The 14,861-nt window shown below is 48.7% G+C and overlaps 1 protein-coding gene across 2 annotated transcripts; it reads left to right on the top strand.

Annotated features, from left to right (window-relative positions):
- The first annotated feature begins 5,165 nt into the window (after positions 1-5,165).
- Lypd3 (LY6/PLAUR domain containing 3) lies at positions 5,166-9,444 on the top strand. Of its 2 annotated transcripts, XM_085840972.1 has the most exons (6): positions 5,166-5,250; positions 5,705-5,836; positions 6,990-7,160; positions 7,476-7,637; positions 8,549-8,902; positions 8,939-9,444. In XM_085840972.1, exons 1-6 carry the CDS (start codon positions 5,166-5,168, stop codon positions 9,082-9,084), a joined length of 1,050 nt encoding a protein of 349 aa, XP_085697098.1. In that variant the 3' UTR covers positions 9,085-9,444. The 2 variants fall into 2 exon arrangements, with proteins under 2 accessions (XP_085697098.1, XP_021024671.1); XM_021169012.2 differs by having other exon boundaries at positions 8,549-9,444.
- The last annotated feature ends 5,417 nt before the right edge of the window (positions 9,445-14,861 follow it).

The following is a 14,861-nucleotide window of genomic DNA, read 5'->3' as shown; positions in this document are numbered from 1 at the left end:
AACACAGCTGCTCATCCCTATCATAGTCACCAATCTGGCTAGCTGGGGCTGACGGACCCTCCGCTGGCCTGTGGAGCGGAGTAGCTTTCTCTCTGGGACTCAGTTTCCTCCTCTGAGGAATGGCTACTGTGCTCCTCTCTGAAGAGGCTGCTTATAAACGGATTGGTATATTCTCTCTCTTTTTAAAAAGTGCACTGTTTATTATTGTGTGTACATCTGGGCACACGTGGACGTCAGAGGACAATGTGTTCTCTCCCACGATGTGGGTCCTGGGGTCCAAACTCAGGTTGTCAGGCTTGGTGGCAAGCACTTTTATCCTCTAATCAATCTCGAAGGTCCACCATTTTGTAGCCCAGACTGGTCTCGAGCATGTGATCCTCTTGCTTCAGCCTTCTGAGTGCTGGGATTATGGACTTACATCATGCCACAACATCCTGTCTAGGAGACAGCCAGAGCCAAAGACCTAGGAACTATCAATAATCAATATAAACGTTAGCCAATACTACCACAGTCTACGTTATGAAAGCTAAGGCTTTTGCAGCACCGAGAACTGCTGAAGCTATGCTATAGTTAGTTATGAAAGCGATGCTTGAAGCCTTTCCCATTCACCTGACACTGGTCCCAGAGCAGCCAGTGAGGATGGAGGGCATGGAGGCACAGAGCCAGCTGTGCCACACACATCTGGAACCTCAGTTTGGAGAGGTAGAGGAGGAAGATGTTGGGGCTTCCTGGCCGCCAGCTCCATTCTAGATTCAGTGAGAGACTCTGTCTAAAAGGAATAAGGTGGAGAGTGATATGGAACAGGACACGGGACATCCCCTCTGACCTCCACAGTATGAGCGTGGTGTGTGTACACCTGTGGACAGGTGTGTGCATGTATGCTTCATGTGCATGCACATACATACATACATACATATACACATATGTAGACACACATACACACATACATACATATGTATACAGACACACATACACATACATACACACATATGAATACACACATACACACATATGTATACATACACACATATACATACATACACATACAGTCACACATACATACACACATATGTAGACACACATACACACATACATACATATGCATACAGACACACATACACATACATTCACACATATACATACATACACATACAGTCACACATACATATATATATACATATACACATATGTATACATACACACATATACATACATACACATACAGTCACACATACATACACACATATGTAGACACACATACACACATACATACATATGCATACAGACACACATACATACACACATATACATACATACACATACAGTCACACATACATATATATATACATATACACATATGCATACACATACACAACACAAACATACATACATACATAAACACACATGTATACATACACACATACACATACATACATACACACACATACATGCGCGTGCACACACACACACACACACATACAGGCCCATGTACACACACAAACAGGTAAAAACAAATCTGGTGCTCTAACTTCAGGGTAGAGCATTTACCGAGTGTGTGTGAGACCTGAGGTTGCATACCAGGTATTGTCAACAAACAAAACAAACAACCTTTCAGCACAAAACAAATGAAAAAATAAAAGAAAATAAAACTGAGCAACCAAATAAACAAAACAACAAAGCCCAGAAGAGACTCTGAGAGTGTCATTAAAGGCCTTTGGAAACAGCTGAGCTCATATCCCACTTCTGCTACTCCCAAGCTTCTCCTAGCCTCGATTTCCTCTTCTGTGAAATGGGCTCCATCTTCCCTTTGCAGAGCTGTTGTGGCCTAAGAAGTGCTGAGCACAGAGCTAGTCTTCCATGACAACAGCATTTCTCACCTTAGGGGAAAGCACCGATGAGAAACACGCAGGCTCCTGCTCCAAACAGTTTCTGACACAAAGCAAATGCTCGATTCTTGGGTATCGTTACCATTCATGTCATGGTTATCATGGTTATCAGATTGAACCCAGGAGCTCATGAATGCTAAGCAAGAGATCTACCACTGAGCCACGCCCCCAGCCCCTCAATGGGGGATTCTAGGCAGGGGGCTCTACCACTGAGCCACGCCCCAGCCTCTCAATGGATTCTAGGCAGGCTCTGTACTGCTGATCTCCATGAAGCTGGGCCACACCTTTAGGATTCCCTCCCATTTGATTCATCAGTAATCCCTGCTAGTTCTTCCTCTTTTTTTTTTTTTTTTTTTTGGTTTTTCGAGACAGGGTTTCTCTGTGTAGCCCTGGCTGTCCTGGCACTCACTTTGTAGACCAGGCTGGCCTCGAACTCAGAAATCTGCCTGCCTCTGCCTCCCAAGTGCTGAGATTAAAGGCGTGCGCCACCACGCCCGGCTAGTTCTTCCTCTTAAAAATGTTTTGGATTCTTTTTTTTGTGCTCTCCAGTGTCTCATGTAGCCCAGGCTGACCTAGAACTTGCTTTATATCTTATGAAGGCCTGGAACTCTGCACTTACTACACACTGGGATTCCAGGCTGGATCGCCACTCCTGGCTAGAGAGACACATTTGTAAAGATAAGGACTCCAGTGTGGTGGTTTTCGGGGCAGTTCCAGGAAGCGGGGAGGATTTGCTCTGCACTGGATCCTGTCACAGAACAAGGATAGAGTTAGAGTCTTCATGAATCTGACTTATGAGGAGGAAGAGCGAAGCTACGCTTAAACCGTAACTTAGAGTATAATAACTTGAGCGGCTTACCAGCATGTGGGCTTGTGGAGTCACAGCGTGATCGGTGTAATGACCTTGTTTGTTCCTGTGGACAGGCAGAGTCATACTGGTGGTCTCGCTTCTGCATAGATCATTCATGGTCACAGGTGACCCTGGCCTCGGTCAGGGTGCTATGAGATTATTTATGTCCACTACAAACCGCATAGCTCCTACGTTAACAAGGACAACTCCTGACAGTTACTGGTTGGTTCCCTTCTCCTCCTCGCTGTGGCCCCATGACCCAGACAGGATCTCATATAGCCCAGGCTGGCCTCAAATTTTCTATGGGATAAGCTTTACACCCTCCTGCCTCCACCTCCAATTTATTCATCACCCCCCCTCCCAGTTCTGGGGATAGAAGCCGGGCTTCATCCATGCCAGGCAAGCCATCAAACGTTCCTTTCTCATTTGGAAAACAGCCCAGTGGCTCCAGTCTTCCTGTGTCCTTTGTGAAGCCTGGAGAGGAGTTTGAAGTAGGGTCTCACTGTGTAGCCCAGGCTGGCTTCAGACTCAATGCCATCGATCCTACTGTCTGAGCTTCCTGAGTCTGGGATTTTAAACATGAGCCATTATACCCAGCTCTCCCTCTCCCCCCACTCCGCATCCCTCCCCCAACCTTGTTCTTATAACTCTTGTTTTTTCAACAGGTTCATTGTGTAGGGTGTGTGTGCCTCATTACATGTATTTATTCACTATGTAGAGGATATGTTGTGCTGCAGATATGTGGAAGGCAGAAGATACCTTTTAGGAATCAATGTTTGCTTTTCTCTCTCTATGATGTGGGTCCCAGGGATCCAACTCAGGCCCTCAGGTCCTTTTTAGAGACAAGTGTTTTTATGTGCGGAACCATCTCATTTCATCCTGTCTCGGCCTCCTGTGTGCTAAGACTGCAGGACTGTGCCACCAGGCCCAGGCTCGGCTTCCTCGTGTTTTTCTTGGAGAGTAACGTACATCCAGTGGAGTTCCTAAGTGTACAGCTCAGAAGCTCTGTGCGTCACAGGCACACACAAGGCCACCCTCCCTAGGTGGAGATAGAAGAGGAACCCTCTGGGACAAGGCTCTCAGAGGGAACCTTTGTTCATTTTCTAAACCAACCCACTTCTGTGGGCTAGTTTGGTCTGTTTCAGAACTCCATATGAACAAAGTCACACTGTGCGTGGCCTTAGTTCTGGTCTCTTTGAGTCACCATTTTAAAGATCCATCTATGTAGCTGTATATACCACCCACTGAACCTTTCCATTGCTGAGCAATAGTGCATGGGGTGAAGGGACCACTCTAGGTTTTTCCATTTGTATTTATTTATTTATTTATTTATTTATTTATTTATTTATTTATTTATGACAATATTGGGAATGGAATCCAGGGCTTCATTCATGCTAGGTGAGTGCTCTACTACTAAACCTTAAGATTATCTGATCTCTCACTGGGGGATTCTAGGCAGGGGCTCTACCACTGAGCCAGGCCCTCAACCCCTCAGTGGGGGATCCTAGGCAGGGACTTCACTGCTGACCCCTACCTAGGGCACTATCCTAGCTCTCCAGCCACTTTTTTTTTTTTTAATTTTAAAGGACTTATTGCAGTGCTCAGCACGCAATAGGTGTTCAAGACTTGTTTTCAATTTTTATTCATTCTTTGAGACTTCCAGCCATGTATGCAATGTATTTTGGTTCTAAATATCTTTTTCATCACCTCTCAATAGACACCCGATATTATTTCCCAGCTTAACCATATTGAAAAGTCTACTCACTTCTCAATTCCAACTCTGCCTTAATCTCTTGTAACTTATAACCGAGTTGTTTGTTTGGCTTTTTGAGATAAGATCTCTTTCTGTAGCTCAGTGAGGCCTGGAATCACCGTGCCTCAAACTCATGGCAATCCTCCTGCCTCAGCTCCGTGAGTGCTGTGATTACAGGCATGAGTCACTATGCCTGACTTGTAAATAACAGTTTTCCCAATTATTTAATTAATATCTGTATCTTCCATCAGTCTGGGAGCTCTTCGAAGACAGACAGTGGTTCTGCCTCAGGGTCTCCAATCCCCAGGTGAAGGCAGGCAGGCAGGCAGGCACACCACATAAGCTCAGGATCCTACCAGACCCTGAATGCCCCTGTCTCTCTTTGAGCCCCGGTACGCCCTCTACCTCTGAAACCCACACACACTTTCATCCAGGGGACTGGAGGGAACCTCTACTCCCGCCCTTTCCCTCCTTGGCAAGGACACAGGGCAGGGGCCGCTCTCCCTGTGGGTGACGCACCTAGAGGCGGGCCCGCCCCACAGCGGACGCTGAGTTGGCCTGGTTGGGCAAGGCCAGGGTTGCCCCGGGGTAGGTTACTCATCTGAGGCTCAGGTAAGAGGGCCCGGGTTGGAAGGTGGCACACCCAGGGGGGACGCGGAGAGAGCAGGACACAGCTATGGATGCCGCCAGGAGAGGAGATACACAGCCAGTGATGTGGACCACCGGATGGCTGCTGCTGCTGCCACTTCTGCTGTGTGAAGGTGGGTGTATTGCCAGGAAGGTAGAATCGGGGCCCCTAAGGAAGATGATTCCCCAGCTCTTCCCAGAAAATCTTTTAAGAAAAGTTGAACACAGCCAAAGGCAGTTCAGCTGCCCCTGCCCTGGGCAGAGGGACTGTAAGGAAGTTATCCCACACTGAGTAGGCAACTGAGAGGGGCACCTCCTCTCCCACTCTAAGATTGGGGCTGGGATTCCCCACCTTCTTGGGCAAAGGCAGCCAGGAGAGGGGAAATCTCCCAATGCAGGCACAAGGGGTAGAAGGAAAAGGGACAGTAAGTCCTGCACCCCGAAACTTGTGGGAGGGCTTCTACTGCTGTTCTGGATGCACAGTAGAATCATCTCACCCCGGGACAGAGGCCACAGGGAAAGACGTTGTCTTTGTGGGGAGAAGGCTTTAACAAAGAACACTGGTGTCTACCCGGTCCTCACCCGCAGGAGCGCAAGCCCTGGAATGCTACAGCTGCGTGCAGAAGGCAGACGATGGATGCTCTCCGCACAAGATGAAGACAGTCAAATGTGGTCCCGGGGTGGACATCTGTACCGAGGCCGTGGGGGCGGTAGAGACCAGTAAGTGCTACTCACCCGGTGGTCCCTGACTACCCCTTCCCAACTCCTCCAGTGTAACTCCACCTCCTTAGGGACCTTTCAGATTCTGGCCACGCCTTTCCCCTTTCAGCCCTCACTGAGTCCCTGCTGCACAGGGTCTCCCTTCTTTCAATGGGCTTAGGCAGGTAGACAGACAAAAGGCGGGGAGTAGGGGGTGTGATGTGTGTGTGTGTGTGTGTGTGTGTGACTGGCATGCTCTGATAGTCGCAACCTGTACAGGACGGACATCTTTACCACTTTCTCTCACTCTCCGTAGGAATGCTTACCCACCAATACAGATTATTATTTAGTGGAGATGATTCCTTTGAAAAGGATCACCGAGGTTCCTAGTCAGACTCCACCCTTAGAGCCTCTAAGTTTCCAGACCCCTTACTCAGGAATCCCGCCTTCCCCCAAGTCAGACACAGGGCCTCCTCTATGCATCTGTGTGAAGTTGTGGTCTGAACTCAGGTCCAGCACACAACATGCTGGATAACACTCCACGCCAAGCTGGATCCTCAGCCCCCTTTAAGTTTGTATTTTAAGACAGGGTCTTACTGAATAGCTTAGTTCGGCCCTTGAACTTACTATGAAGTTCAGACAGGCCCTTTTAGTTGTGAGTCTCCTCCTTCAGCCTCCTGAGTCACCTGCTGGCTTGTACCACCAAGTCCGCTTTTGCTGGCGGCAGGGTCTCCTTATGCAGTACAAGCTAGACTGGAACTCCAGACCCCACTGTCTCAGCCTCCTCAGTAGCTGGGATTGCAGGCTTGTACCACCATGTTTGTCTCCTACCCTTTCTTTTAAACTTTTTTTTTCTTCGGTCTCTTAATTGGATCCTTCGGAAGCTACTTTCTGAGGCTCCTCCCCCTTTTGACGTAGTCATTGAGGCTTCAGTTTGAGCCCGGCTCTCCAGGCTGTTGCGTTTGTTCATCAGTCTGTTCTCATCGGACTGTATTCTTTGAAGCTCTTCTCTTTGACCACACCACCCTCCCTCCACCGGTAGCTCTCTACCCCTAGATCTGCCCTTTTTGAGATCCCCACCTCTTGACCCAGGCCAGACCATCCAGGAGTATCGTTCATCCAAAGCTCCGCCCACCGGCCCTGACTGCTCTGACCCCCCCCTTTCCCTCCGCAGTCCACGGGCAATTCTCTGTGGCGGTGCGGGGCTGCGGTTCCGGAATCCCGGGCAAGAACGACCGCGGACTGGACCTTCACGGGCTCCTGGCCTTCTTTCAGCTACAGCAGTGCTCCGAGGATCGATGCAACGCCAAACTCAACCTCACTTTGCGAGGCCTCAACCCTGCAGGTCCGTCGCGGTCGGAGTCATACTAGGGCTGGGAGCTAAGGCTACTGCCCCTTGAGGCAGGGCTGCCGGGGTGGCGGGGTTGAAGACTGCAGACATCAACGATGTTTGTACCTCAGGTCCATACTGGGGGTGGAGCTAGGAGATAAGGGGTGGAGTCACAGGTATAGCTGGCCCCTTGAGCAGTGGTTGTCTGGATCTCTCAGCAGGACAGGCTGGCCTTGAACTTGCGATCTTCCTGCCCTAGCTTCCTGAGTAGACTGTCCTCACCTTCTTGACCCTTCCTTTTCTGTTTCTGCTCCCCCACATCCCCTGCAGGCAATGAGAGTGCATATGAGCCTAACGGTGCAGAGTGTTACAGCTGTGTGGGTCTGAGCCGCGAGAAGTGCCAGGGCTCCATGCCGCCGGTCGTGAACTGCTACAACGCCAGTGGCCGTGTCTACAAGGGCTGCTTCGATGGTAACGTCACCCTGACAGCAGGTGAGCCAACCCCTGCTGAAGGAGTTTGAGGCCTGTAGGAGTTGTGATAGCTGTTCTAGGGGGAGCGCTTCACCTAAAGGGTCACCCTTCTGCCCTCCCTCAACCCCAAATACTGGGGACTGCTTTTAACTTGCTTTGTCCTACAGCATCATGGGAAATGTATGCTATAGACTATAGTCTACATATAGACTTTCGTGGGGGAGAGAGAGAGAGAGAGAGAGAGAGAGAGAGAGAGAGAGAGAGAGAGAGAGAGAGAGAGAGAGAGAGAATGAACATACCTATAGAAAACTACTGCAGGATACAGAATGGAAGTCCATGAACTAAGACTTGGGTTTCAACTTATAAGCTTTTTGCCTGTATGTCTTGGGAAATCCAGTTTGAGTCCTGAAAACTTAGGTGTCCCACTTGTTCCACAATATTTCGGAATGTAGTTCAGAGCTGGAGACATACCTTCAGTGGTAGAGCCTCTGCCTAGAATCCCCCAGTGAGGGGTTGGTACGCACTCCATGGCAATTGGAGTTTTTCAATTCCTTTTAGTGCCAGGTGTTTCTTAGGAACTTTTAAGACTAAACTTAGCAGGGAGCTGAGAGAGGCAAAGACAATGTGTGTTTGAGTTTTGCTCATAGATGTATCTCTGTTAAAGCCTTTGTTCCGAGACAAATCTGGAGCTTAGGTTCTACCCTTCTCAAAGCATATTATGGAAATACGGTCCGTCATGGGTCGGATGCCAGCAGCACAATGCTTTGCAGGAAGTGGGACCAGAGTTGAGATGTTCAGACACACGAGTGCACAACCTTCTGTTTCATCTCAGGCTTCACTGCTCCTTTTTTCCAGAAGTCCCTAAATTTTATTTGGGCTATGCCAACCCCTATCTGTCCAATGATAGACCTTTCTGTGTCTCCCTCTTGCAGCCAATGTGACCGTGTCCTTACCTGTCCGAGGCTGCGTCCAGGATGAGACCTGCACCCGGGATGGGGTGACGGGTCCAGGATTCACACTCAGTGGCTCCTGCTGTCAGGGCCCCCGCTGTAACTCCGACCTTCGCAACAAGACCTATTTCTCCCCTCGAATCCCACCCCTAGTCCTGCTGCCCCCTCCAACCACAGCACCCCCATCCACTCGGACCCAGAACTCCTCCAGCACGACCTCTACAGCAGCCCCAACCACGACCACCTCCATCATCAAGCCCACCACAGCCCAAGCCAGCCACACTTCTCCCCATGACCGTGAAGTCATACAGGAAGAGGGGGCGTCGTTGAGTGGAGGTGCTGCAGACCATGGAGGTGCTGTGGGCCATGGAGGTGCTGCGGGCCACCAAGACCGCAGCAATATGGAGAAGTATCCAGGAAAAGGTGGGGCCCAGATCCCAGCTAAAGGAGGCTCTGGCACTCTAGGGTCCTGGTTGTCTGCAGTTCTGTTGACTGTGGTTGCTGGCGCGATGCTGTGAATGTCTCATCTCGAAAAGTCCATCTCACTTTGTTTCCCTGGCCCCGTGGTACCAACTCTTTCCATTTCTCACTTGACTGGACTGGCTCCGCCCCCATCCTTCAGCATTCCCAGTTCCAACTGCACTGGTTTGCAGCTTCGGGAAACAGTCCACTGTTGTAAATACTCCACTCGGGTGGCCCTACTTTTTTGATGCGGCCACAGCATTCCCCCTGATGGTGACCAGGACAGAGGGAAGAGACGTCTACTGGCTGAGAGAGTCCCAGAGAGTCCACGGCAAGCCTCCTCTTCCCGTTTTCCTGACCAGGCTGGAAGATGATCTGGCAGGTAGACAATGGATCCATCCTCCGAGCACTGTGCTTGCCTGGTACATTGTGCGGGAATCTGGTTGCCTGTCTTCCTTAGTAGACTGAACAACTACAACAGGGTCTTGCCTCTGGCTTCTCTATGTGTTCTGTCTGGCACAGGAAGGTGTCAATAAAGATTTAGTTACTTTGTATAGTGAGTTAACTAACTTTTGTTCATCATTTTCATCTTTCATATCGAGTTGTTGTTTGTTTGTTTTCAAAACGGAGCTAAGGACAACCTATTTTTACACAGCAAGTTCTAGGAGAGCCAAGGTTAGATAGCAAGACCTTGTCTCTAAGAAAAGAAGAGGAGAGGAGAGGAGAGGAGAGGAGAGGAGAGGAGAGGAGAGGAGAGGAGAGGAGAGGAGGGGAGGGGAGGGGAGGGGAGGGGAGGGGAGGGGAGGGGAGGGGAGGGGAGGGGAGGGGAGGGGAGGGGAGGGGAGGGGAGGGGAGGGGAGGGGAGGGGAGGGGAGGGGAAGGGAAGGGAAGGGAAGGGAAGGGAAGGGAAGGGAAGGGAAGGGAAGGGAAGGGAAGGGAAGGGAAGGGAAGGGAAGGGAAGGGAAGGGAAGGGAAGGGAAGGGAAGGGAAGGGAAGGAAAGGAAAGGAAAGGAAAGGAAAGGAAAGGAAAGGAAAGGAAAGGAAAGGAAAGGAAAGGAAAGGAAAAAAAAAAAAAAAGCTGCCGCGATGGGTTGTTGGGTAAAAGGTTCTTGCTACCAAGCCTGAGAACTTCAGTTAGTCCGTGAAGCCCATATGGTGGGGAAAATAATCGCTTTTCCTCTGACCCCCCCACTTGTGTGCCATACAGACAAAATAAGTAAATACATGTTACAAAGGAATTATGTGTGGGCAGGAGGGAAGGTAGGACCACTGAGCACCCACACAGCCTGTCCTCCTATTGTTAGGAAGGCCAGAGGGTCGTCGTTAAGAGCATAGATCTGAGCTGCACATGGTCTATCAGTCTGTGATCCCAGCATTCAGGAGGCTGAGGCAGGATGGCTGTGAGTCTGTGGCCTGAGCTACATAGTGAGTTCCAGGCCAGCGTAGGGTACATAATGAAATACTGTCTAAACTAGTGGGTCTCAATCTTCTGAACGCTGTGACACTTTAGTACAATTCCTGCGTTGGGGTGACTCCTAACTGTAGATTATTTCATTGCTACCCTATAGCTGAAATTTTGCTACTGTTATGAATTGTAATGTAAATGTCTGACATGCAGCATATCTGGTATGTGACACCTGTGAGACGGTCACTTGACCCTGAAGGGGTCACAGAGCACAGGCTGAGAATAGAAACCTTTGATTCTAAATCATACTGCCTGCATTTAAATCCTGTAGCCTGCATTCAAATCCTGTCCTGCCAGGAAAACGTAGAAAAGTCATTCCGTCCCTCTTTGCCTAAACATGACTTATTTATTTATATTTGACTTTTATTTTTAATTAATTAATTTATTTTTTATTGAAAGAGGGTGTCATTGGGTAGCCCTAGCTGGCCTGAAATTGCTTCATAGACCAGGGTAGCCTTGAACTTGAGACAGAATTTTACCGTGTATCTTCCACTATCCTTGAACTCAGTTTTTGAAGTGCTGGGATTACAGGTCTGCAGCCCACTTTAGCTTCTTCATTTTAAGAAGAGGTGATCTAGAGAGAATCCAAATAGAGGTTTGGTGTGATGGCCCAGAGGAAAACCTGTACGTGGTGATACGTTGATATAAGGGATAAGAGATAGAATATAAGGGATAGAGATAGAATTTCTAGGAGACAGACTGACAGACAGGCAGCCAAGAGTTCCCGGCTAATGACAGACCCTACCTCAAAAAAGCAAGGTGTGGGTCTGGAGGGATGACTTAAGGGTTAAGAGCATTTGTGGCTCTTGAGGACCCAGCTGAACTGCTGAGAACTGCTGAACACCAGCTCTGGTAGCGCCCTCTTCTGGTCTTCACAGGCACTGCATGTACCCGATGCACAGGTACAGGCAGATAAAACACTAAATGCACATAAAAATAAATAAATAAATCTTAAAAAATAAAGGCGGGCAGTGCCACCACACACATGCCCATGCGCGTGCGTGCGCGCACACACAGACCTACACACAGAGAGAAGATTAGGGAATACTCAGGGATGGGGAGGGGAGGGTGCCAAAGGCCAAAGGGAGGTGTCTTGGAGAGGATCCCTGTGACCAAATCTAGGACAAATGGAAGATTAAATTAAATAACCTTAGCAAAGAACCATAACCCATCAAACAAACAGGAATCCATATGGAAAGACACGGGCTTGTACTGAAAGAAATAAGACTCCGTACTGGGAAATACGAGTTAACTCTGATACAAATAAGTAAATAAGCTGGCGTCACAGTTGGTGTCAATCTAGACAGATAGAGAGGGACTCTCAGCTGAGGCATGGCCTCCATTGGATTGGCCCGTGAGCATGTCTGCGGGGATATTTTCTTGACTGCTGGTTCAGATGGGAGGGTCCAGTCCACTTTGGGCAGCAGCGTCCCTAGGCAGATGGGCCTGGGATTTATAGGAAAGATAGCTGAGCAAACCACAGAGAGCAAGAGCACTCCTCTGTGGTCTCTGCTTCTGCTCCTGCCTCCAAGCTCCTGCCTTGGCTTCCCTTGATGATAGTCTATAATGTGGAAGGATAACCCAGTCAAGTTCTCTCCTCCCTCAAGTTTCTCTCTGTCGATATCCTATCAGGATTAGGGCACTGGGAGTGCTGCACACCATTCAAGGCCAACTTGGGCTAAGTACGACCTGTCTCTAAACAAACAAACAAACAAACAAACAAATAAAATGACAAGAGATTGTCCAGGGAGGTGACTTGATAGAACACTTACCTTAGGATGCAGGAAGACTTGGCTTTGAACCCCAGTACATCATTAAACTGGGTGAGTTGTTTCATACCTGTAATGCATTTGGGAGGTGAAGGCAGAAACCTCAGGGTGTTTCAGGTCATGCTTGGATACATAATGATCTGGAGGACAGCCTGGGCTACAATGAGACTCTAAAACAAATAAAAAAGAAAATCCCCTCCTTATTTATTTTGGGTTTTTGTGTGTGTAGCCCTGGCTGTCCTGGAACTTGCTTTGTAGACCAGGCTGGCCTTGAACTCAGAGATTCACCTGCCTCTGCCTCCTGAGTGTACCACCACCATTATAGAAAGTTATTTCTTGTGACCAAAAGTCAATAAATGAAAACAGAAGAAATGGCCAAGCAGGCATAGACTCAATACCTAATAGTCTCAGCTCTTGGGGGGCCTAGTCAGTAAGATCGAAAATCCAAGTCCAGTCTGGGTGACAAAGGGACATAGCTCAAAAATCAGAAAAGCAGGGACTGGGAGATGGTTTAGTTGGTGCATGAGGTCTTAAGTTTGGATATGCAGGACCCAGGTGAAAGTTCGCTGTGGTGTGCCCTATAAGAGGAGAGGTAGAGACATGGAGATTTCCTGACCTTGCTGGCTAGTCTAGCCATGTTCAGTGAGAGACCCTGTCTCAAAAGCAAAGTGGGAGGCAGAGGCAGGAGGATCCCTGAGTTCGAGGTCAGCCTGCCTGTTCTACAGAGTAAATTCTAGGACAGACAGAGCTACACAGAAAAACCCTGTCTCAAAACAACAACAACAACAACAACAACAACAACAACAACAACAACAACACCAAAACAAAAAAACCCACAAAACCAAAACAAAATGGAAGAGACTGAAGATGGCAGCTCAAGTTGAACCCTGGCTACCATAACTCATGTACACGTTCAGTGCCCACACACATGCACCCACATGAACACAAACATGTGCATGCATTTACACTGACCACACACACACACACACACACACACACACACACACACACTGTGCTGGTGAGTTTTTGTCATCCCAACACAAGCTAGAGTCACTAGGGAAAAGGGAACGTCAATGGAGGGAATTACCTTCATCAGATTGGCCTGTGGACCTGTGGGATGCATGGGAGGGCATAAGCCACCGTGTGCAGTGCCACCCTTGGGCAGGTAGTCCTAGTTGTGTAATAAGGAAGCTGAGACAGCCACAGAAGCAAGCCAGTAAGTGGCGTTCCTCTGCTTCAGGTCCTGACTTGAGTTTCTGATTCGGCATCCTTCCATGATGGAGGGAAACTGGAACAGACCTTTTCCTTCTCAAGCAGCTTTTGGTTAGTGTTTTACCACAGCGATGGACCGCAAACTAGAACACACACACACACACACACACACACACACACACACGCATCATTTCAAAAAATCTGGCCAGGCAGAGGTGGCCCACACCTTTAATCCCAATACTCAAGAGGCAGAGACAGGTGGATCTCTGTGAGTTTGAGGCCAGCAAGGTCTACATAGAGAGTTCCAGGACAGCCAGGGCTGTTACACAGAGAAACCCTGTCTCGAAAACCAAGCCAAACCAAACACAGAAGAAAAAACCACGACGGAAATAACCCTCATCAGGACAATCACTGGTTCAGTCGAAAACCACTAACAGATGCCCACATCGTAGGCACAGGATGTGCCCACAGGCTCCATTTAGATCCACAGTAGAGATGCTTGTATCTAAGACAGATGGAAATCGTGATTTGAGAGGAAAAACATGGCCAAAGCCACCTGAACCAAGTAATCAAGAGTGAGCAGAGCCACGGGACAGACAGACACCACGTGGGTTGCCATGGGCAGAAAAGACCTGACTGTAGTAATCACACGGACACAGCAGACAAGCCCAGGCCATTTAGGGAGGATGGATGCTCCATAGCAAAGCTGAGTGAAACACTTGCAAAAGAAATGCTGTGGGGACGGGCTGGTGCCTGAACTCATATGTTTCAAACATACACTACTACCATAAATAAAATTCAGACTAAAAAAAAAATCTCAGTAGAGGGGCTGGAAAGATGGCTCAGTGACTCAGTGGTTAGGAGCACTGGTTGCTCTTGCAGAGAGGACCCAGGTTCAGTCCCAGCACCCACACGGTTGCTCACAGCCAGCCATTTCTCCAGCTTCAGGGATCCGATATCCTCTCTTGTCCTCTGCATGTGCTAGGCATGTAAAACATTCATACGGGGGAAATAAAGAAATCTTGAAAAACCCTCAAGAATTGTGCCTTGTTTATAATACCGTCTTGGGAATCTCCCCGATCCCCTCCTTGCGGAGTGAGTTGAAGCGTGTTGAATGGCAGTTTTAGTTTCCAGTGGGGCCTCATCTTCAGAATAGTACGCATCTCATAATATGGGATGTGTGTATGAAGCTAAGACCCCATAAATCACATAAACCAATGCAATGTGCACCCAACACTCAATAAACGTTAGCCTTCTAACGTCCACACAGGCTCCATACATCAATCCTGGATGTTTCAGTGCCTGTCCTGGAACTTGTTATGTAGACCAGGCTGGCCTTGAACTCACAGAGGTATGCCTGCCTCTGCCTCTTGAGTGCTGGGAATAA

Source organism: Mus caroli, unplaced genomic scaffold (assembly GCF_978045245.1).
Source record: "Mus caroli unplaced genomic scaffold, Mus_caroli_1 scaffold_8, whole genome shotgun sequence".
In the NCBI taxonomy this organism is placed as follows: domain Eukaryota; kingdom Metazoa; phylum Chordata; class Mammalia; order Rodentia; family Muridae; genus Mus; species Mus caroli.
Note: the sequence above shows the minus strand (reverse complement) of the source record. Positions and strands in the feature narration are given on the sequence as shown.